This window comes from Podarcis gaigeae, assembly GCF_964106915.1.
Source record: "Podarcis gaigeae genome assembly, chromosome: 9".
Taxonomy (NCBI): Eukaryota; Metazoa; Chordata; class Lepidosauria; order Squamata; family Lacertidae; genus Podarcis; species Podarcis gaigeae.
In genome coordinates this window covers 29,210,687-29,234,983 of record NC_139685.1, presented here as the reverse complement: position 1 = coordinate 29,234,983, position 24,297 = coordinate 29,210,687, and the positions used below count along the sequence as shown (strand labels likewise).

Below are 24,297 nucleotides of genomic sequence, written 5' to 3'. Positions count from 1 at the left end.
ATGCCTTAGGTGGACTTGATACATGGATAAAGGGTTCTGTTCCCATTTCTCTAAAATCTGGAAGTGCCTTGAGGCATAGCCACAGTTGGGATAATTTACTTCTGGCTGCCATTGTTATCTTGGTGGTTGCTTGCTAGCAGAAAACTGAAAAAGAAATACACACATGCTTGAATTTAAGCATGCCTTTGTTAATTTTGTAAAAATGCCTTTCTGGTTAGTAATATAATATTTATCAGCATTAGTTCTGGACAGTCACCCAAGCAGATCACATAAATGTAATTTTTTTGCAAGTGAAGATTGAATCTATGCAGATTGTGATGTGAACTTAAATTGGAAGTTGCATTTTTATGGTGCATTACCATTTTGCATATTTTTGCAAATATGTATAACACATTTTTAAAGAGTTTTTCTAATCAATAAGTACATCTGATATATTTTCACAATTATTTGGCTTGATGTACATTTTTACAGAAATTTGCAGCCTTCGACCGCTGTTCTGTCACTTTCTATTGTTATATTGACAATTTCATTTTAATTTCCAGCAGTTGCAAAAGCAACGTGCTGACAGCTTTAATGGAATGCACAGTGTGGAAGCTTGAGTTTTGGATTCATGTTTTGTCCCATGGTAAAGGGGATGATCTAGTGAAAATTAAACGAAACAGAGAGCCAAACTACACATTACACTTAATGAAGAGCATGCAGATACAGCTCTGGATTTATTTTAATTAATTACAGGTGCAGGGGGCTTTTCCTATGCTTCCTAGCTACATGGCCAGAAAGCAGGCAATTTTTGACCCAAATGTGACAGTGTGTTGTTATATAACAATTGCCCAAATAACAATTGCCCACCTGCTCCTTTAGCATAATGTATAGTTTAGCCCTGAGCAGAATTTATTTATTTCAGTGTTAACTCTCTCATATTAAAATTAATGAGACACAAAAATATATGACTTTGGATTGTTCCCATGTTTTATGCATAGAATGCAGTATTCTCAGCTACTACCTTTATCATCCCCAATGCATGTTGATGGAGGTTATGCTAGTAATCAAGCTCTGCTTTGAAACTGTTCACAAAGCCAGAATCTGTCCAAATTAGTACAAAATCAAAGCACTGGAAGGTCACCATTGAAAATACATTTTGGGCTATTTGGCTGGAAAAAGAATTCACACACAATCATTCAGGTGTCAGGAAAATATCAAAATGACAACAATACACTGAGATCCCACAACACAACAATAAAAACTGCAGTTACACAAGCACAAGAAGGATGGGCCTACAAGGTTAGGTAATCGCCAAAATTAACGAGAACAGACTCATGAAGGGAAGGAATAATTCCTACCAGTATTATATGCATAGGCAGTATTATACATGTCTGTGTCATCATCTACAAAAAGAAAGATAAATGTTATAGTGGTGCAACACTGGTCCGCTTAGAACAGCAAGGCAGCTCTACTATCCCAAATACTGTAAAACTACAAGCAAATTGTAGCCAGCTTTATACTTCAGGAGTCTATCTCAAATGCTACCAATCCTGGATTGCATACAGCTGTTCTGTCACTTGAGAGGGAAATACAGCAATATGCTCTATCACTGAGCTATGGCCCTTCCAGTTAGGTATGGAATATTTAGCTGATTCGTTAGTTAATCTACAACAAATATGTAATCAACTTAAATATGGCCCTGATTTATTTGCAGTGGGGATTTTATGTTAATTATTTTAAAACAGGAATTTACAAATGCAACAGGTGGCAGCATCACCTTTCACACACATCCGGAAAGGCTTTTTTGAAGATGGTGCCATTGTAATGTATATGTAGATTAAGAGGGCAATCCTGACCTCCTGGTATTGCCTGTTTGCAGAGGGGGTGTAATTAGGAAAAGGCCTAGGTATCTGTCCTTTGGTAGTGGAGATGGATAGACTGAGATTGTGGAGGCTCCCTACTGTACCCTCAGAAAGCTTGGTGGATAGAAAGCTACCCCCATTTGGTGTTCTTGCTTGTGATAGCAAACCTATGGCCACAGTGTGTGGAGCATTATGAGAATGGAACAGAATCAACTATGGATCTGCTGGATCCAAGGATGTTTTGTTTCCCTGTGAGGGACTGAATTTAGGCTTTTCATCTATGCTAACCTGGAGCCATGAAGCTAATTTCTCCAGTGCTTTTGGTGATGGTGGGGAGGGCGTAGATACAAAATATAGTGATCCACTGCGCTGAAAAGCCCAGCAAAAGTGCTCCCCTCAGCTTCCATTTTGGCTGCCATGTCCATCTTTTAGTTCCCTCTCCCCTTTGCTCCTCCAGGATTGCTCGGTTAATCAATAAATTATTGTTATTTGATCAGTTCCCTGCTCAGCCATGAAACTCCCTTCATAACCCTGGAGCAGTCACTGTCTTTTATTCTTGGATTAAATGTTATTCTTAGTACTTACTACGCAAAGCGACTCCTTTTACAATAACTAAACCAAGAGGAGAACCAAATGATTCCATACCTAGGCTAGGATCATTTTATCATTAACTTTGTTGAATTTATAAAAGAAAGAAAAAAAATTAAGAGCTCTTTATTTGATTTGTTGCCTTGGCAGGATTACAGCAATGAAAATCTTCCCAAGCTAATTCTAAGGGATGAACACAAAACCCCGAGCTACTTCGTTTCCCTAACACACTCATTGTAACCTCTCTTATTTTTCTGTACTTCTTTAAAATGTTAATTTCTGTTAGAGAATTCCTTAAGTTTTCCCCACAGAAAAATGCACCAGCTGTATTGAATATACTTATTTGGCTTAAAGTGCCCACTGGACCTTGGTATTTTATTATTGAATGACCACTGGCATATATTATTATCTGACAGCAAAACAGCAAGATGTATGAAAATACAGCAAGGAGAGGAAGTTGGACATACCAGGCTTGTGAACCATGTGTATTTGCTTGAACATCGTCTTATACCAATCCTTCGGCCTGTCAACTGTCTAAAAATGACAAAGTTTAAACAATTAGCAAGAAAACAACAACAAAGATTAAATTGGTTACACAATAGGTTGAATTAATGTACAATAGAGGTAACTAGGAGGGTCGTTTACTCCTTTGATGGGTCCTCATACTTAGCTGATAGGTGTATTAATAATACAAAAATAATAAAGTGATTTTAAAAATCATCTTATTTGCAGAAAAGAACCTCAAAAGCAAGGAACAAACAATAATAAAATCTCAATTCAGTATGTAAACCTATTAAATCATCATTAAACTGCTCCAGAGTTGATAATGACCAGGTGGGCATTCTCCTTCTCTGCATGCCTACTAGAATAAAAACCTCTCCAATAGGCACCAAAATCTCAAAAGTACTTGTCTGTTAGCCTCCCGAAGGGAGTTCCATACTAAAAGTCCAGGCCCATGTCACCACCCTGGGGACATGACTCCATAAGACATGGTTCTCCTGGTGACTGCAACGACTGCATCAGCATATAGGGAGCAAGACCAACTCTCAGATTGTGTTTGGCTTAATGGGTCATAGATGATATAGCTCTGTCTTTTACAGTACTGTTTAATGTCTCCTTCATTAGGAATGTTTGGATATGATTGGTATCTCAGTACTTCAAGGCACTGGATTGGATAACCTTCAGAACTGCTCCAAAGAAATAATTCTGTGGAAAATAATGGACTAGAAAACTAGGGATGGAATGAGCATTTGAAGCTGGGTTGCTTGAATACTCAAATGACTGGGAGCATAACATAGCCAACCTTGAGCTGAGTCCAGGATAACCTCTAAACTGTGCACCTGGTTGTGTAGGGGGTGGGTGGGTTGGTGGGAGTACAATCCTATCCAGCATTAGCCATATAACTCTATCCAGATCAGCAGATTTACAGGACTTACAGGACCTTTATGTTCAACTCATTTGCCTTCATTCATCCCCAAACTGACTCCAAACCTCTGTTCAGGATTTCTACAGACTCTCTACAATGAGAGGTCATCAGCATACCAACGACTACTTAACTCTAACCTCCATATGATTTCTCCCCAGGGCTTTATGTCAGTGTGGGACTGAATGGAATCCTGTGGCACCTCGCAGGCCAAAGGCCATAGAGTGAAGTCCCCCAGTTCTGCTTTTTGTCCTCATCCCTTTGGAATGGACTGGCACTACCATAGCACTGCATCCTCGGGTCTCACTCTGGCCAGATGACCTGAGAAGGAGACTATGGTTGATGAGGACAATGAGTGCCAAGAGGTCCAGGAGGACTAGCAGAGTTACATTTCCCCTTTGGCAGAAGTGTAAACAAGGTTGGAAAGGATCCAAATATCCATTTTTCAGGTTCTGAACAGTAATCTACTCCATGGGTTGTTGAGAAACCAACTTGGCTCACCCCTGCTTTACCCAAGGAAAGGTTTCTTGTCTTGGGAGAATGGGGAACAGTAATGGCCAAACCAAGCCTTACCAAGTGTTCCAACTGGAAAACGAGTAAGTTCCTCAAGTGCTTTCAGGATCAGCTGAGGGGGGGAATAACCCATCTTTATAGATAACTGTCTTTGTGAAGCATTAGTCCTTTCCTTTGTTTTCAGCAAGAAGGCCTAAATATAGTACAAATGATCTAGCACAACAGGTCATTGTAGGTGCTATTTCACGTGATTACATAGAGAGGGGTAGGGGGAAGCGCAGGACTGGATGACTGCTCCTACCTCAACATATATCAAGTCAAAATTGGTGCTTATGTGATTATCAGCCTGGTGCTACAGGGATCCTTGATCATTTGGGGATGCATCAGCTGTGAACATGCATGTTCTGAGGGAAGGGTCAGTGGGGTGCTCCAATGGTCAACAGGAATAGTCCTGCCATCCCTCCACACACAGACTAAGCACATGGAGGAATAGCCACCTTTTATTGGGGCTAAATAAAGGAGGGATGGTGAGAATGCTCTACATGAAGATTCATCATTACTACAAAGGCAAGTAATTAAATTAGGCGTTAGCGTTATCCACCAATGCATGCAGTTTCAGTTGCACTGAAATGTATTCAATTGCTGGACATATTCCTTTGATGTAAAAGAATTAAGCACCACAATTATAAAATCAGACTGTAGCAACGATGTAAAAAAAGGAAGAGATGCAAGTATTGTTTGAGAGGCTTGAAGAAATAAATGCCGTGGAGTGATGATCAATGAGGAAATGCACAGCTAACGGAGGCATTTATTCTTCTCAGTGGAGAGTCTCCTCTTTGCCCTACATTCTGTTTAGCCTTTGTAACAATCCATAATCAAGCAATGCTTTGTGCAAACAGGCTTCTAATTTTCTCTGGGCAAAAGCCCACTTAAAAAACAGAAAAGCTAGCTACAGTATTCCAACACTGCTTAAGTCAAACAAATCCGGATGGACCGGATTTAGTTATTCACACATAAATGAAAGGCCTCTTTGTCGTACAAATAATCAGAAGGTTGACCGTGAAGCAATTATAATGGATTGTTGGTTACAAGTAAAACACAATCCAGTAGCTACACAAAACTTCTTGCAGCTCGATTCTTTTCTAGATAAGATCCTTTGTAGTGGTAGTCAAATCCATTGACAGCAAGCATCTTTTATTCTCTTTGTAGGCACAGCCAATATACTCACCATTTACTCTTTTTTTTTTTTAAAAAAAAAAAGCATTATAATTGGATACAGTGTAGGGTATTTTAAAAATTCTTATTACCAAATCCTGGGAATCTTGTAAATGCTAGGCAGACAACTAAGCTGTACATGGATGTAAGCTTATTTTGTTCCACTGAAAACAATATGGAAGAAAATAATCTTAAATCCATCAGCTTAAAACGTAGGGAAACAGGCAATGCTTAGAACCAATGTTGAAGCTGGACACAATAGTGGATTCTAGTTTGCCATCGGTATATGTGCATGTGTGGCAATACTGCATTCAATTCTTTATCTTTTCATAGTGCTTAGCATCACATTGTGCTTCTCCCCATCTTAGCACCACGTTACTGGCTGCTGAAGAGGTGGGGTGTTATTTATCACTTGCCAGAATTCCTTCACTGTCAATGCGTCTAAGGGACATGTTGGTAACTTTGACGAACTTCAAATATTAATGGCTTTTCTGTGGAAGTTTCCATGGGGGAAACTGCAGGAAGACCTGTGTGGGATGAGGGCATTAACCTCTCTATTTTGATAAGGTTTGAATGAGCCCTTATATCTGGGGTTCTAGCTGACCTGAGTTCTGCAGTCCTACAAGTAAGTGTTTAACAAGCACCTTTTGCAAACACTCATACCAAGCCCTGGCAAAAGGTAAGTTTATTTTGGAAAGCGAAATTGGGTTGCTCATAAATTGGGTGACAGCATTTAAATATTCAATGGGTCAGTGGGGGAAAATCATAAGACAACAAGAAATGACATCAATTATGTTAACAGTAGCATTCATTTTTTTTTATGTCCACTATGTTCAACTGACAGTAAACCTTTTCTATTCCTGAAAATTCATCATCTGTCTGTACATGTAGCATGGATGAAGCAAAATAAGACCTATTTACAAGAAAAACAGTTAATCTTGAAGTCTGCCACCTACAGACACAGCTTTAAGAAATCATACAGTGCAAACCAGCTACAAAACTGCCCATTTTGGGGAACAAGTGGATGAGAAACTCAGGCTGCATTTCTGGTGCACAAGGACGCTTTTTGCATGGTCATTCATGGCAACCTAAAGGATCACAACTTCTAAAAATACAGAGTAGTGCCAGTAAAAAAATGAAACAGTGCACACCAAAAGCCAGTTGCAAAACCACCTTAAACAGTGATGCATGCAAGCTGCAAAGATTACAAATTTGTACACTCATTCCTTCCCTGTAATGCATAATCCTATGATCTTGATAAAATGTCAGACAACACAGTTCTATTTTGATCTGAAGTCATGTATCCCTCTATTATCCGCACATCGTATCCTAATATTTCACATTCAGTTTTCTATATATACTTTCCAAAGACCTCTACATACAAAAGCTGCTTCTAAATCCGAAATGATTGAGTTGCATAAATTTTTGGTTCCCATTATTTTTGTACATTGCAGCTAACTGAACGCTGCAAAGTTTGCTTGTCTATCTTGCTCAATATGCAGAAAACTATCATGTATTACATTAAAATAATTGAATATCTGTAACTATACTTGGAATACATTTTAATGAGTCGTTGGCCAAAAACTAAAGAAATGACATAATACACATTCTCATATATGATATGGAATTTTTTTAAGAAATGAAACATAAAAATTTACAAAGCCAAAATTCTGGAGTCTTTCTAAGATGACTCAGTATCTGAAACTGGGTGTATAACATGAATGTAGATATCTTTATCTTAATTTTCAATTTACTTAGCACTCCAGCTCTTTGGATTGTACAATGACCAACAGTTAACACAGAGAATAAAAACGACAATGATGTAATGCACTATAGGGCACCTATAGTTGTCTAAGCTGCACCTTGTAGATTTACCTTGAAGAACTAGTTACTCAAGGTTGAAAATTTGGTTTTCTATGTCAGAGGCTGACAGTGAGCTTAATTGCTGTAAGCTCTTGGAAAGTGACCAGGGTTCTTAAATGGGCAGGCATTACATGCTGCAAAAATATGCATTTCCAAACTCTTGGCTGAAAGATATCTTTGTTCAAAAACTGGCTCAGTATACAGTAGACATCTTTACTATACTGCTGAAACCTCCCTTTACTGCAGCTTTGCTTTGCTTTACGAAGAAGCTAGATTTCTCACTTCACACTTTACTACAGAGACAAGCAAGCTTACAATATTTATGCTCCTACAAATGGACAGAATGAAATCTAAGGAAAAGCTTAATATCTGAATAGGCACTGTCCTTCCAATAAAGAGCAAATTCCACATTCCGGTTTTCCTAAGGATACCTTTAAACAATTTTTGGTAGTTGGCATTTTGCATCTGAAGTGTGCACAAGTGCATCTTCTGCAGCTGCCACCTTTAAAATATATGGAAGGAAGCCCCATCTCCAGTTTATAGGTTTCCCTTGGCCAAGATGCCTTCCATGGTGCCACCATAGGAGCCAACTCCTAGGGGCTGAGGTCCATTTGGGGCCCCCTGCAAAGTTGATGGGCTTTACCATTCAAATGGTATCTGTGTGCGCTCCATGACTTGTGATCAATTACGCGGAGTGGGGCTTCCCTGCCCCCCCCCCCAATATTATATTCAAGTTGACACTCCTGGATGCCACTGAGTAGGAATTGCTTCCTTGCTGCAATCTACACTACCCAACAGCTCGGCTTCTTGGTCTATGCCAATCTGTACTCAGCTTAGAATGAATGAACAGAGACCAATGAATACACCGCCAATGCAAAATTAAAAGGCAGAATAAAAAATTGGGAAAGTCATTTCCCCCCATCAGTGATGCCATGGACACTCTCCAGTAGGAATCCGAGGCTGTTGTAAAACAGTTTTACAAATGGCAATCTTAATGTCAATAAAGGAACAGCTTGATGGTGTTCAAAGCAATCTTCCGCTGTGGTTGGAGTACTGAGTTCTGCCAAATAGGCACACAATCCGCTGGGAAGATCTCTGCATCCCTTCCAACATTTTGTGTGCATATGTGTGTTCCTGTTGTAAATCATTTTTTAAAAAAGGAATGTCTACAGAATCTGAAAGTAGTTAATGGATTGCAACCAAAATATTTCTAGTGGGCAATGCATTTGATCCTCCAATTGTTAAGTGTCCACTACTTAAATGTTATCTTATCTACAATACTTTTTTTATAATAAGCACATACAGCTGCTGGGAGGGATCATTAGACAATATGGAGTGCAGTGTCAACAATATGCTGAGCACTCTCAGCTTTATTTTTCTTTCAAACTGGATCTGGGAGCTGAAGTTAGGTGCTTGTGCAAATGTTACGGGCTGGATGAAGGAGAACTGCAGATGAATCCAGATAAGACAGAAGCGATTATATCCACTTGAACAGCTAGAAAACTGATCCAGCATTGTCAATTATGGGTGGCTTTCAATGCTACTTTTTAAAGGCACATCTGACATCTGTGCACATTGGTATTCCATGATTCATTCAGACACATTGCTGGAATGTTAACAAGCATACCAATTTCCCAGCGAAGGTGCAAGCTCAGCAAACCACTTGAAAAGGAGAAAGTATATCAACTAGACAACTGGTGCCTGATTTAGGGTATATTTACACTGAATAAAAGAGCCAAATTGATTTGCCAAATTTCCTTTAAAAATCAAATCTCCTAATTTCCATTCTAATTGACAAGCATAATATGAAATTGAAGTTAATCACAATAACTAATATGCTCTGCTGGCTTCAATGAAAGTGAGACAGTGACTGACAGTGTGATCTTGTGCACAGCTACAAAGAAGTAGGCTTCAATTGAGATCAGCAGTACTTACTCCTTGGTAAGTGTACCTAGAATTGCAGACTAACTCTGGCTGGATTGGTAACTCAGGCAGAAATGTGGTGTACACTTGATTATTTACCATCCCTCCTAAAAAGATGTGCATGATAATGCACACTTTTCTCTGTACTAAATTACAGAACACAGCAACAATAACAGTACCAAGCCCTGTTGAACTCAGCAAGATGTATGGACAAGTACAGTGATATATGATCCAATACAATTGCATCTGAAACACTTGTGCTGTTTTGCTTTGCATGGATCTTAAGATGAATATGCAATCAGAAAAATTAAAAAGTAACTCTAAACAGTCTGATGCTGCAGAACATTAAGCACGCCACCTTATCTAGTTTGTGTTTCTGTGGTCACTTAACACATGCCTCTGTGTTTATATGACATTCTGAGCAAACTATGTAGCTGCTATTCTATACATGCCTAATTGGGAGTAGGTCCTATTGAGGTCAGTAGGACTTACTCCTGAATGAGCATACCTAGGACGGCATTGTGCATGTCTTAAATCACATCAGCTTATAACATTTTATGCAATAATAGTTCTACAAGCTAAAAACATGTTTTTATATAGAAACAGCTATCAAAAAATGGGAGGAATTTCATAGCCAATCTTAAAGAGATCAAGAGAATCTGGAGGCTTAAATATATAGCTGGCAATGGGCCAGGCCCATTAAGTACAGTTGGGAGGATTTTAATTCATGCTCTTATATAACTAATAGCCATCCTATTTGATTAGTCTGTGATTCTTTTAAAAAGACACACACAGAGGGATCTGCCTCTGTGAAATGGGATGGAAATATCTTCAGAATTGTTATAGTGAGAGTTAGTCATTAAAAAAAACAAACCACTTTACATGACTTAGCTAGATCACAGCCATAGTAAAAGGAAGCAAGAACTGATTGAGCTTCTCCCCTCCCTTATTTTTTAAAAAAGCCACAGTCTTACCACTTAGTCAGAGTGAAATCTTTCCCTATCACTTTTTCTCCATCAATTCCATTTCTCTCTCTCACCCCACCCTGTTCCCCTCTCCACTGAATCTGTTCCTGGCAACACTACATATCCGTATGTTGGTCTTGGCCGGCAAAGTATACCCACAGCTGCTATATCCTTGCACCTCCCAAAGAGTTCACCTGCAAGGGCTCTGCTGCCTTCATCCTGGCTCCTAGTCGTTTCATTCAGCCAGTGCAGCAGCAGCAGCAGCAAGAACTCCTTCAGACCGGCAAACAGTTCCTTCCCTACAAGAGCTGCAGCTGCTACTGCTGCCGCCTGGACCGGCCAGAAGGGGATGCCGGGGCAGCAGCGTGGAAAGAATGCTTCAGCATAGCTAAAAACAAAACACTTCAGTGTGGCATCCTGAAAGCACTCAAGCACTAACTAGTGGCAAGCTGTCAAAGCTGACCCGAGAGCTTTTTCCACCCGCTCAGCAAAGGAGAGCTAGTTCTGCACTGGGCTTCCTGGTGATAATGGTTAAATAAATGTGTGTGTGTGTGTGTGTGTACGTGTACATTAATTCATTCATCTTATAACTGTTAACTCATGAATACAAGGAAGGATTAGGCATGCAAGGACATCTTGATAAAAGTTACAAAATGCACCAAACTTTAGGAAACTTTTCAAAGGCAAAATAAACAAAAGAAGGAAAGGTGGAGCAAAGGAAAGGAAAACAAAACACAGAGAAAGCGGCAGATCTTCTGACAACTTTGCAATGAAAAGTAAAAAAAAAAAAGTCAAGGCTCTCCAATTATACACCACCAGCCTCCCCCTTTCCCCACTACTCACAGAATTATAATCACGAGTCCCCTGATTATGCACATTCTATTACACATTATATAAGCCTAGAAGAATGTGAAAAAGCCATTACCAACAATCATTTCATTGTACGACGTGTTCATGCACTCACACACACAGAGCCACACTCACTCACTCAACATTTCCTACCGTTCTAATTGCAGTTGGGATTCCTGATTCATCGACTGGGCCAATCCCTGCATAATGTGGTGCTTTAATGACTGTGACTTTCTTCTCTTCCTCCGAAGTTCTGCAGATTGGTATTGTGCTGGTGGTACTGCTGCCGCCAACAGAATGAGCATGCTGTGAGTATGTCTCTGTGGATTCTACAAAGATAATGTTAACACAGCGCTGTATAACCATTTAATTAACATGCTTCACCTGCATTATCATACTAGGTACTTTCAATGTGGCAAACTGACACAGGATTAGGAAGATGTTTCATGATACTAGATATTGGATGAATTGGGCCTTTGTGCTCAGGGGGACTCAAACTCTGTAGCACACCACATGCTCTGTTTCTTTCTAGAAGGTTCCAGCTGTGTAGTGTCTAGTTATTTTTTTAGAATCTTTAGAAACTTTTTGACCTACCTCATTCCACCCTTTCCATTTCCCTGCTATTTTTTAAGGGGCAAACATTTATTTCTGCTATATTATGAGTTCAATATTGGGAACTTATTGTTCAGATGATAACAAGAGGCAGCACCTATATTTTTGCAGTGTCCCTCACATGCCCCCATAAAATGCCCTGGGATGACAATGATTCTGGGTAATTTAGGGGTTAAGAAAATGGTGGCTGGGTCACTAACAGCCACTGGCACCAACTCCAGGGGGCCCTGGGTTCCTGGGCACCTGCAAACTTTTCACTGTGGGTGCCTGGCCTGCGGCACTGACTGGGCCAGGGTCTCGCCCTCCATTGCAGGGCTTCTGTCAGGGCCCGCTGTGGGCGTGGACATGCACACGCTCTGCCGCCGCTGCGGAAGCACAGAAGCGGCACCAGAAGGCAGCTGTGGCACACAGAGCAATGTGACAGCTTCACGTTGCAGCACACAGTGCTAAGTACCCACGGGCTGGGACCCAAATCAGCACCTCTGCTGCCAGCAAAGCTATGATGCTTCTGCTGCTGCCAGCAATATAAAAGTGACACATACACACACACACCCTTGCCACCATAGCTTAAGAAAATGTTTTTATGTTGCACACTTTATCCCCTGCAGAAATCAGAGAAATATCCTCCAGATTCATGGCTTACAAAGGGAGCAGTGTCATTCAGAGGGACATTTCATTATTCAGTGTACACCATAGGCGCCGACTCCATGGGGCCTGAGGGGGCCCGAGCCCCCTCAAAAATTCGTTTGGGGGGGCTCCACCCCCCCAATAATTTAAGAAAATTATTACTGTAAATTTCGCTCTATAACACGCAGATTTTTTCTCCTAAAAAGTAAGGGGAAATGTCTGTGCGTGTTATTGAGCGAATGTGTGGTCCCTGGAGCTGACTCGCCGGAGCGCAGGAGCAAAAATAGGCAAAAATCAGGCAAAAATAAGATCGGGCGGAGGGAAGGCGGAAGCTGCTGCTTTCCTGCATTCTGCCTCAGGGTCTTACTGCCCACCCGCTTCTGTTGCTGCGTTTGCTCAAACTCAACAAAGAGTAGGGAATCCCCTGCCCTCCTGGCAAGCAGAGGGTTAAGGAAAGGATTGAGTCCTTCCTTCTAATTCTTTCCTAGTCACACTGCGTGCAGGCTCCAGCCCACCACCTCCTCCTCTCCGTGCTCTAGGGATGCAGGTGGGAGAGAGAGAGAGGGCTGGCTTGGGGGGGGACTTTTGCCTTCCTTTCCTCCCCCCCACCCCGTTAAACTCCTCCCCTGCATTCTTAGCCAGCTGCTTCTCCGCACACCCCTCTTGTGCTTCTTGTCCCTTCTGTGTTTTTCCTTCCCTCCCCATTTAAAACGTGGTGACAAAGCACGGATCCACATGGATCCTCAGGATTTTTGCATTGGGTCACTCCAAATTCACCATCAGATCACATTACATGTCCATGGCTACATCTTGCACCAAAAAAATCACGCACCCACTGTTGCCTGGGGCTGCAATGGTGCAAAAACGTGGTTACAAAGCACGGATCCACATGGATCCTCAGGATTTTTGCATTGGGTCACCCCAAATTCACCATCAGATCACATAGCATGTTAATGGCTACATCTTGCACCAAAAAAATCACGCACCCACTGTTGCCTAGGGTCACAGTGGTGCAAAAACGTGGTTACAAAGCACGGATCCACATGGATCCTCAGGATTTTTGCATTGGGCTACTCCAAACTCACTGTCAGATATTAAAAATCTTTATAAAATAGAGAATTAAATACATACAGAATGTTAAATTTTCAGTTTCGAAATATTAGTACTAGTTTAGTACTGTATTTCTATATTACTATAGTACTGTATTAGTTATTTTCAAATACTTAAATTTATTTTTAGGGTGTAAGACCCAATTAAAGCCCGTTATTTACATACAGTATTACAGTATTTACATACAGTATTAGGCATACTGTATTAACTTTATTAACTGTATTAAAGCATTAACTTTGAGATATTATTTTTATTTAATGAAGCCTCAGCCTTATTCAAAGTAAGCTTAAATTAGCTATTTTACTTATTAATCAAAGTGCTATTACTGTGCGACAGCAATATTTTATGTTTTATTCTTTTAATGATAGTTTAGGATTTATTTAAATATCATTTCAGTCTTTTCAGAGCTATATATTCACTGCTCTGTAATAGTCTATAAGCATAATTGTTACTGCAAATTAAATTAGCTTTTTACGAAAATACCGTGCGTGTTTATGTTTTGTTTCTTTTTTCAAAGCCAAAAAGTGTTTCAGGCTTGTCGAGTTTCCCGGAGTGTGGAGTTATAGAGAGTCGAGTTTTCGGGGTTCTAATGTTGATCATATGACTCTAAAGTACTTTTAAAAAACTTTAAAACTCACTAATTTTCGTCTAAAATTTAGAAAACTTCCCGGGGCAGGACCCCGGTATGGGCCCCCCCAATATTTTTTATAAGTCGGCGCCCCTGGTGTACACCATTTAATTTTTTAAAATAAATGTATGTTATTTGTTTATGTGGGAACTCACCCATTGTTCTGCTCTGTTGCAGGAGAACCAGGCTTGAATTGAGTGAGACTGGTGGGGAATATCCTGAAGGGGAAAAAGGCCTTTGAAAGTGGCTCATGGGACTGGTTGCTGAACTAGAGTTCCCATTCACTGTTATCTGAGCCTGAGAGGTAGAAAAGAAACAAAGCAAAAATCACATCCCAGTAAACTATTCGTAGAACTGTCCAAATCCTACCATCCATGTACAAAAGGTGAAGGATGAATTGCTATCCCTATAGCAAAGATCCAGCTGTCAGATTCTTAGCTATAACAGTCCGTGTTCAGGATTATGTTCCCTATGCAACCCTGTTCTATTCCCCCTACAAAAAACAGCATGCTGGAATTATGGGAAGGCATCAAGAAAGTCCTAGGTCAAAGTAGTACAAAATGAAAGAGACAGTAAAACTTGCACTTCCAATTTTCTCTTGAAGGCAATTTTCTCTTCCATTTCCAAGTGCTTAAATCTTATTGCCATTCACTTGAAGATAAAGAAAAAAGATGCCAGCAAGAAGAGCTGAAATCTCCTTCAAATATTGTGGCCAGAATCTGGATGCAAACTAGATGTGATGGTCAAGTTTAACCCACAGCATGTTCTAAAAATATAATACATGGCCAAAGTTATCCATTGTTATGTGGTTAACATTCTAGGCAATGAATTTTGTCACACATCTTGCCTTTTTTGGGGGGGGGGGATAAGTCACTGCCAATATTGAGGCATGCTTTGATTTATTAAGATCACACAGCTGCTGTTTTTCAAACCACTTAACATGCTGCTTTATAAAATCAGAATAATGAGTAGCACTGAAGCTTTTTTTCAGTGCATGTCTACTCAGAAATCAATGGGGTTTGGCTCATGTGTAAGTGTGTAGGGGATTGCAGCTTTAGAAACCAATGGCTATAGATGAAGAAACCTTACTTTGTGTGATGCACCAACTTGCTTTTCCTTAGCACTTCTGGTTGACTTGTAACCTTACGTATAGCAAGGAGGTCACATGCCTGAAGTCATGCAAGCTTTCTAACCTTGTACCCATTTACTTGGATTAAAATCCCACTGAGTTCAAGCATTCTTGTTAAGTATACCAAAGATTCCATTTACATTTGTCATGTTAACCCTTACGGCATGATACTAGATTATAACGGCCTTTCATTCAGAAAAGTCTTTTAGAATCTACTGTTTTATTATCTTGTAATACAGTGACCTATAAAATATTAGGCATGTTCCAGCTTGTTTTAAGAGTGTGACCTGTATCTATAGGATGCTTCATTTGAAATTAACTAAGCAAGTTGCTGATTTTAACTGATGTATGTATATATCACATGTATTAGACTTTTGAGTTATACATAAGGACATGTGTATTTAAACAGTTGGAGGGAAGTGACTTAAGAATAAAGAAAATGCATTCCTGGAAAAGAAAAGAAACAATACATTTTGTAGCAAGTGAATGTCAGAATATCCATAGTTTTATTCCTGGAAGACAAGAATGCTTAAGAGGGGAAATGTTAGTTGGAGAAAAAGCGAAAATCAGAAGCAAACTCATGCAGTCAGTGATCACTGCTAATGGAAGATAAGGTTGGGTTAAGTGCTGTACTAATCAAACACCTTAAAATCCATTTTTGAGGCATACATCATACATCATATTGGTCGCTCAGTAGTTTCTGACAGGTTTGTAGTTGTACTAACATTCTGTTTGAGCATTCTATCTGCATGTGCATTTATCTAACATCTTAAGATAGTTCTGCCTGTATTCCAAATGTCGCTTCCTTTTTAGCACAGTGAGACTGAAGAATAACCATTACAAGATTTGTTCAGGGCTTAATTTGAGCAAGAGTTTTCCAGAGCAAATCCCCAAAGAGTCTGTTGCACTGCCAATGCTTGGCACCGGAACATAAGGAGCAGAGATAAATGAGACAGCATCTCCAAGAATGTGCAAAGTACTTTCCCCTTGCTACTATGAGCTGCTTTGGCTGTGGCACTGTTCCAACATGCACTGTGTGTGTCTTGTGCTTCCTGTTTCATTGCACCACCATTACAACCAAAAGACAACTTCTACAATTCTCACACTTCAGTGGGATCCATGCTCCCCGATAGACTGCATGTGCATTTCTTAGGTAGGAAAGATCCAAATGGGGTGAGAGGATGTTGTGGAGAAACAAGGAACACAGGTGACCTTGTGCTTCTTGTTCACCACATCACCACGCACAAACCTACCTGTCTCCACAACATGCCTCTAAATTGATGGATCAGAACTTCTAGATAGAAGGTTAAAATTAAAACAGGTATCGTAAAAAATACTATTATACCTCAACCTTAACTACGAATACTTTAATTATCTGTACTGTTACATTTTTTTAAAAAAATAAAATAATGCTGTCATGTATTTTTAAAAATCCAGAATAAAACAATAATTATTAAACACAATATAATTAAAAAGCAGTGCAGCAGATAAAATAAAGTTCAGCTTTTTTAAGGCCTGGGAAAATGAGGATAATAAATATTTATCTAAGAGCTGATACGTCCCTGGGGAAGAGTATTCCAAATACTACTTTTTATGTAGCGAGTGATTCAGGAGCACTTCAGGCTTCTGACTAATTATCCAAGGAAGCTACCATCACATCTATCACAGGAAGCATCACTCCTCCAGAGTATTGGGATTATTGACCAGCAAATTTAGATTGGGTTTACATGTAGCGAGTTTGAAATTTTCCCATTAAGGAACGTTATAGAACCTGAGTAGGCCATTTCCAGCATGCTCATCGAGTAAAAGGGACAAGAACAAGGATTATCTCTTTTCCACTTTGACAGCCTGGTTGAACAAAATGGGAGGAGGAAAGAGGAAGGATAATTACATGAGCTCTGGCAGCAGTGGTGGTTAAGGTGGTGGCATCTGACACAGCAGACATCTGGCTCAAGGTTGGGGAAGGTGTTTCAGAACAGTCAGTAGTATCATAGTTACAGCTCTGGAGATCATCTAGAATGGCAGTGGAGGACTCGCTCACCGGGCGAGAGGAGTACTCACTCATGGCTGAGTCGGTCATAACAGAGGCCGTTTCAGTCCTGTGGATAGTACTGTCAGGAGCTAGGAAAGGGTATGCGTATGAAAAACGTGAAAGGGCCAGGGTTCTATACAAGCGTGACGGCCAAAAATCATCCCGTGTTGGCAAAATATATGATGTTACGGGGTGGGTGCCACTGTCGGGTGAGAGAGAGGGTCTGTTAATCGATACCAATGAAGGAGGTGGTGAAGGAGGCAGTGGCGAAGCTTCTGCTGAAGTTTGTCTGTGTGTCTGTGAAGCATTTACCTCCATCACATTGGCAGTTACTTTCTGGTTTCCAAGCTGAGTTTTGAGAAACAAAAGAACAAATAAACATATTACTAAATTTATTTTTTTACTCTTTTCCTTACCCTTTTGTTGTGTACAAGAGTTCTCAGAAATCAAAAAAAACCCCCACACACCATGTGTTTTCTAGCAGTCTTAGGAAGTACACAGTCAAATAGATTAGGAAATAAACAAACTCTGTATTACAAAAGAAAACACAGTAAGTGAATTTGTCAAGTATTAATGGGAAGCAATGCCAGAAACTACAGTGTGTTGGAGTAAGCCTGATGTTCATTTCCAATATTTTAATTGTTTGACGTTTAATTCAAATAGTGTTCCGCCTGTTTATCTGCCACAAACTTTAAAAGGTTTTTCTTCCCATATACAAAATTGGAATTTCCCTTTGGACCAATAGTAAGCTTGATTCTCAGCCATATCACTAATTCCATAGTAGTAACCAAAGTGTCTCATTTTAGGACTAGGCAGCTGACCTTCTCAGCCAATGGCAAAATGTATCACAATAATAGCCGCTTTCACACACTATGCATAAGAAGGGGGCTCTACACAATGAAGCTAAAGCAGGACTGAATCCTGGTTATGCCCCATTTCATAAGTATCCCTGCCCACCTGCTCAAATATCCATGCACCACGTGCAACAAACCCATTTTACGTCAAAGTCTGACTTTTTCCAATAAGGGAAGTGATAGAGAAATGCACTTGGAAGCGTGGGGTAACGTTTGCTTAAGGCAACAATATCTAGCCTCCTTAAAAACAAAAACAAATCAGAAAGCATAGATAGCCAGCATTGTCTGTTTTCCGTATAAACAAATTGGGATCAACACTCAGTAGCACTCAATAAACCAGTCATCTGAATTGACCTAAAACCTGGACCTCAGTACACTTTAACACAAAGTTCTCTTGTACAAAGTAAGTTTTTGTAAAACTTTTTTACAATTAAAAGAAATCACAACTTCAAATTTGCAAATGTCTGTGCTGCAGGTTGAACCTTTTTAAAAAAATGTAAAGTCTAAAATTCACAAGTCAGCAGACTGATGACCCTGAACTGGTTGACTAAAAATGAGGAAACTTCCTTTTAAGAATGAAGGCAAAATAATGGTTCTTAAATAGCACAGATAGTCCTAGAAAACAAAAAGAGTGAGTGGGGTTGGGAAGTGAAGCTACCATGGAAAATGCTTACTAGGTAAAAACCCAAGACTGATGTAATCACCATTGCTACTCAAAAGGTACACAGAAAGTTAATATACAACCTTGAAGGCAGCAGGGTAGACAACTCAGAGGAAACCTGATGTTCCTAAGCAGTTAATATAGCAAAATGTTTTATAAATAAATAAATAAGTACCGGTATGCATGTATGTATGTATGTATGTAACTTCCAGGTCTAATTTATAAAATCTGTAACAGTGTCAACAGGAACATAATGGGAGGGGTGTTTCCAGCTTCCCCACTATAAGAAGCTTCTGCAGGGAAGGGACTGAAGAACATCATGGGAATTGTGTTTCTTGGATTAAGGTGAAACTGTTATTTATTTTTTATTTTGGATGTTGCATGTTGTTTAAGTAATCTTTTTATATTTATAGCTCTGAATTTGGGGGGTATGTTATAATAGTTGCTATTGTTTCGCTGTGCTATTACAAAACAGTTTTTGTAGTGTTTGAAATACATCCCTGTTTACTTTGTTGCAAGCCACTTTGAGCATGGCTTTTGTGTGTGTGTGAAAAAGCAGCATACAAATAAAATGAGTGAGTGAATGAATGAATGAACAGTGAGCATGACCTAAAGCCATGTTTCCTCTATGAAGTGAAATTTATTTTTCAAGCTGAGAAATTGTCCACTGAATATGCAGAGTTTAGAAAACAACAGGACATTCAGTTGTGAGTATGAGGCCCGGGAACTGAGAGCAATGTATATGGAAGTCATGGAATTCCAGATAGCACACTCTCAAATTAGAAATATCTTACAATGGAAACAGGTAAATGTGAAGTTGACAAATATTGAGGGTTTGCAGGGGACAGTAGTGGGGATGAGAGGGGGGAACAGTTCTGTTTCGCAAGCAGAACAGTAGTATTGGATACAACACATCTTAGGTTTCTTCATACTTCATTTTCTTTTAATGTACTATAGGCAGGGTGGCAAGCATATCAGTGATAAAATAGTATGATTAAAACCGTATCATTGCACTTCTACGGCCAAGGACCCATGACTGGAGGCTGCAATTGGTGGAAGACAACTGGTCCAACACACTGGCCCCATGCAAGGCAAGACTGATTTTGCCCCAATCTTCCTTTCTAGATATTCATTGCTCAGACTTTGACCTGACCTTGACCTGCTGCTGATCCTTCCCAGAAAGGTCTTTCATGCATTATTATAGGCTGTTTCCTACCATCACTTGTTTAAATGTCTTCTGCATGCACCTGAATTCCACAGGAAGTATATATACACTGTGTATTGATTTGTAATCATTCTCCAATAAAAAATATTAGTCTGATAAGAAGTGTTCCCTCACATGCTACATTTTTTAGAAAAGTAGTTGTAAAGCACCACAAGAATTTATCTGTTGTAAAAATTCATTCTCAATTCCTCATAACATGGTGAAAACTGATACCCTACACATCTTTAACATTTTCTAGGATATAGGGAACGAGGGGCATATTCATAAGGAATTATCACCATGTAAGTATGGAAGATAAAAGTCACTTTGTTGTGATTTTTCCATGTCAAAAAAACAACATGTTCATGAGGCCACTATTTGTGAAATGGAAATTCCCCCCAAAAAACTTGAATCCAAACACGCTGTGACTACCCTTAGTCTTTTGGACAGTGGCCTTGGATAAGCACAGTATGCTTATTACAAATCTCTGCACCGAGATATTTTCCCAGATTGCTTATATAGGCAATTAACATTAAGTATGTAGATACAGGTATATTATAAGCACTGTGGACAATTTCAGATTTTAATAAGAGGTTTGTGAATGGGTGCATGATAATGACACCAAATTGCTGGCCTTGCTTCAAAGGAACAAGACACGATTAAGATTCTAAGATGAAAAAGTGAACTGATTGTTGTTAATTAACACATAAGAAAGGATAGCACACAAAACTCAGATTTTAACACACACACACACACAAACAAACACACACACTTGGGTAAAAATACCTCTTGCTTTAATTGTTAAGAGGGTCATGCTCAATATTTTAAAATTTGGTTGCTTAAAGTTAGGTGTAAAAGTTTTTTTTCCAATTTTCAGTCTTCAATTCACAGAACTAGTCTAGTTTTATGAACACCTGTATTCCTTTGGGTCCCTTGTTTATGTCTGTAAACTTCTGATAATACAAAAGAACAGCACCAACAGCTGCATGAAAATATGCTGTGTTTTGAAAAACCAAGCCCCCCTTTTCTTTTTAAAAAATATTCAATCTTCTGCGCTTTCCCAAGCACATCCTCTTTTGGACATGTAGGGCAATCATCCATGATCTAGTAATTGGTAACACAGAATTTCACAATAATCTTTAACTATGGAATGTTTACATCTTAATGCTAATACGAACCTACTTGGCTTATCTTTCCAATACATTGCACTACAATATTGGTGGCTATGGTGAGCTCTTCCTACGCACTGTGAAAATTATGTGTATTTTCCACCCTCCCACAGATGAGAAAGGGATCTAGTTTCCAAAATACATAAATACAAATCCAGGCATCTTGCGTCAAAACAACAATACATGTTTTATAATCTAAAAGAAACAACACTTGTCTCAACTGCACACCTCTGCATGCAAGTATACTGCAGCATCTGCAACTAGTGGTTTCCCTTAAACATAAGCACACCTTAAATTCTTGTGGATAGATACAATGGCACTCTAACATATGCATATTCACCAGGAATCTCCATGCTGTTCACACACTTCTTAGTGCAGCAGTAAGCACACATTCTTAGTGCAGGAATGACTACATGGGGCCCTTTCCACATGCTCTCTCACCTTTGTCTGGGCACTCACCTAGAACCATGAACATACTTGTCATTAGGATTCAGTTTACATGTCCTATAACTTCTCTCAAAACTAGAAGTTTGAAATACATTTTGCTTTTTACTGAGACGTATACAACAGGTCTTATATCTGCCCTTTCCCTATAAGGAAACTAATTCAATTCCGTATTTTTCTTCTACTGACACTTCAAACTTTCTGTAAAGTGTCTAACCTCATTGCTGAAGTAAATCCACATTTCCCTATCCAATTATTGCATACCTACTCATAACACCTGTGAACATTTCTGTGCCTGAGGCAGTACAGAAAATGGCAATCCACTCCCAGTCAGGGTGCACTGTATTCAAGACTAGTCAGATCATAGAGACAGGAATTGCCACAGTACCTTACATTTTCAGTAACAATACAATAATAAATGAAAATAACAAATTGCTTCCCTTTCACGACACCCCAAATCAGCTGCCTTGGGCAGATGTTTCACTCTTCCTAACAGTAGGACTGGCCCTGACTGCCATTACAATAACTGTGACCCAAACCAATATGTAAAAAAATCAGATACCTGGTAGATGTTATGATCTGCATGCCAATGAGAGCTTTAAATGGGATACCTAAGGTTTAATTGTGGCAAAGTAAATGATTGGATGGATGAACCTGACAGACTCATTTTATTTTACTGATATGGAATTCACTAGTAATTTCTCCTATGAGCTCCCCACCAAAATAAGTGAGAGCTTTACTAAAAATTCCTTAGTGGATTTTGCCCTTAATGTACTACTAAAACCATATTTTTTATCAGAAATTGCAAGGTGCCTTTATTTCATGAAGACGTGATATATATATATGATATGCATTTCCTGAACGCTTTGGCTCAGTGTTGAAAATCCCAACCCAGCTTTCTCCCAAAAAGGCGGATTCATACTAAAAATGGAAGAAATAAATGTGGCTCATACCGCTTCCATAAAGAGAGCCTGCAGTGAAATCCACAGGCCATCCACCACATAATAAAAGCAGGAAAAGCAAAAAAAGCCCCCCTCCCCCAGTCACAAGTGCTTCTTTCCTGGTTTCCTGGAGAAATGTAAGCTGGGCCTTGGTTTATGTTTTACCAAGAGATTGCCAAAAGAAATGTTTTTACAAAAGCTGGTAACATTTGGAGGCTACTAAAAGTAACTCCTTACTGGAATGCAAGTCTCCAGGCGATTCAAGTAATAACATCCCCACTTGCTTTTTCAATTGTGTGGGCCCCCAATGTGCCATTTTTACTCATTCCAGTTTCTCAGAGCAGAGGCAGAATGGCAAAGAATGCTCAGCTCTGTCTGCTGCCCAAACTAATCACCCTCTTGCTCGTTTAAAAGTCCCTCTTCAGATTGGCACATATGTTTTGCTTGCCTCCATCTTCCATCTTGGCTGGGGTCCAAACTGTCCTATGGGATTTGGAGTTTATTTTTGAAACTGAAGTCAGCTTCAAAAGTTGTTTCCCATGTTGAGCCAGGTCTTTCCCCCCCTTGGGCAAATGCCAGTTTTATGCTCCCCGCACCATGGCACACTAAACTAGTTGGGACCATTTTGGATCCTGGGCTTTCACATTTTGATTCTAGGGATTCAGGACACAAACATCATGACAACCAACCTATCTGCTTTTATTCTGATTAATAAAAGCAACACCTGTACTAATATTAATACAGTTGTAACAATTGTTTAGCTTTCCCATAGCTCTGTCTGTATAATGATTTATGGTAACTCATTTGTAAAATATATAAATAAAATGGTTCTATAGCAGCCTTGATCAGATCAGATTCCAGAATTTGCAGATCCTAATATTATGAATCCTCATATCAGCTCTGAGGCAGTTGCATTTCTTGGCTCAAACATTAAATAGCACCCTCTCCATATCATCACAATCGAGCGCTGGCATCTGGCAAGTCATTAGACCAGAAAGAAACACCACCACCACACTGCTACACCTCCTCCTCTGATGTCAGAGTATTTTATCCTTTTGGAACTGGACTCTTTATGAAATACTTTTCTGTTAGCCATACCGTTACATTGCTTGCATTTAGTATATCAAAGAGTGCCCTCAAAAATAATAAAGATTGCTGAAGACATCAGAACGGTTGGCCTTGTTCAATGATCCTGTTTCTAGTGAGGTGTATCTTATGGGTGACTGGGGTTTGTGTGGAGGGGCAGAGATAACCCCTCTGATTAACATAGGGGTGCTTTTTTCAAACTTGTGCTTTAAACAGCAGAGCCTCTAAGGAGCATGGCCATCAGAGCAGCCTTGTGTGAAGTGTGAACACACTCACTCAAAATGTAATTAATGCCAATATCCCTAGCAATTCAAGCACCTACATAAATTAACAGCTCAGTCTTCTGCCTTTGTTGTGGAAGCCTTGTAATCTGTGCAGCACTAAGGGCTGGATTTAGATGCATCTTGTACAGCCACTTTATGCCCTTTTGGTGTAATTAAAGAAGAATTTCATCTGTGAAGAATGACCACAGAATTCTCACCATGGCAAAACAAGCACAACAGCTGGAATCCAGGTAGATTGGCACACATGTGCAAAGGACTTTTGTGTGCACAGAGGTGGGCAGGGTTGAAGGGTTTCCTGATTTATTTATTTTTTTGTTCAGCCCCTTGTACTTA

General features: G+C 39.6%; 1 protein-coding gene and 1 long non-coding RNA gene across 25 annotated transcripts in view; one reads left to right on the top strand and one right to left on the bottom strand.

Annotated features, from left to right (window-relative positions):
• The window catches only part of LOC310852524, a 108,549-nt gene extending 90,835 nt beyond the window's left edge, over positions 1-17,714 (top strand). The window contains exons 8-10 of the long non-coding RNA XR_014568202.1: positions 4,017-4,451; positions 11,351-11,491; positions 14,338-17,714. This is a non-coding gene — a long non-coding RNA (uncharacterized lncRNA). The remainder of the gene's footprint in view (positions 1-4,016; positions 4,452-11,350; positions 11,492-14,337) is intronic.
• The window catches only part of SORBS2 (sorbin and SH3 domain containing 2), a gene marked incomplete at its 3' end in the record, with an annotated part of 250,265 nt that overhangs the window by 45,049 nt on the left and 180,919 nt on the right, over positions 1-24,297 (bottom strand). For 13 of the 24 annotated variants that reach the window (XM_083755286.1, XM_083755274.1, XM_083755289.1 and 10 more), the window contains 5 exons: positions 17,181-17,669; positions 14,316-14,457; positions 11,337-11,512; positions 2,900-2,966; positions 1,341-1,385 (listed from right to left, as the gene is read on the bottom strand). In XM_083755286.1, coding sequence (XP_083611412.1) covers positions 1,341-1,385; positions 2,900-2,966; positions 11,337-11,512; positions 14,316-14,457; positions 17,181-17,669 — 919 coding nt within the window. The remainder of the gene's footprint in view (positions 1-1,340; positions 1,386-2,899; positions 2,967-11,336; positions 11,513-14,315; positions 14,458-17,180; positions 17,670-24,297) is intronic. The other 11 variants (XM_083755283.1, XM_083755280.1, XM_083755275.1 and 8 more) reach the window with 3 other exon arrangements.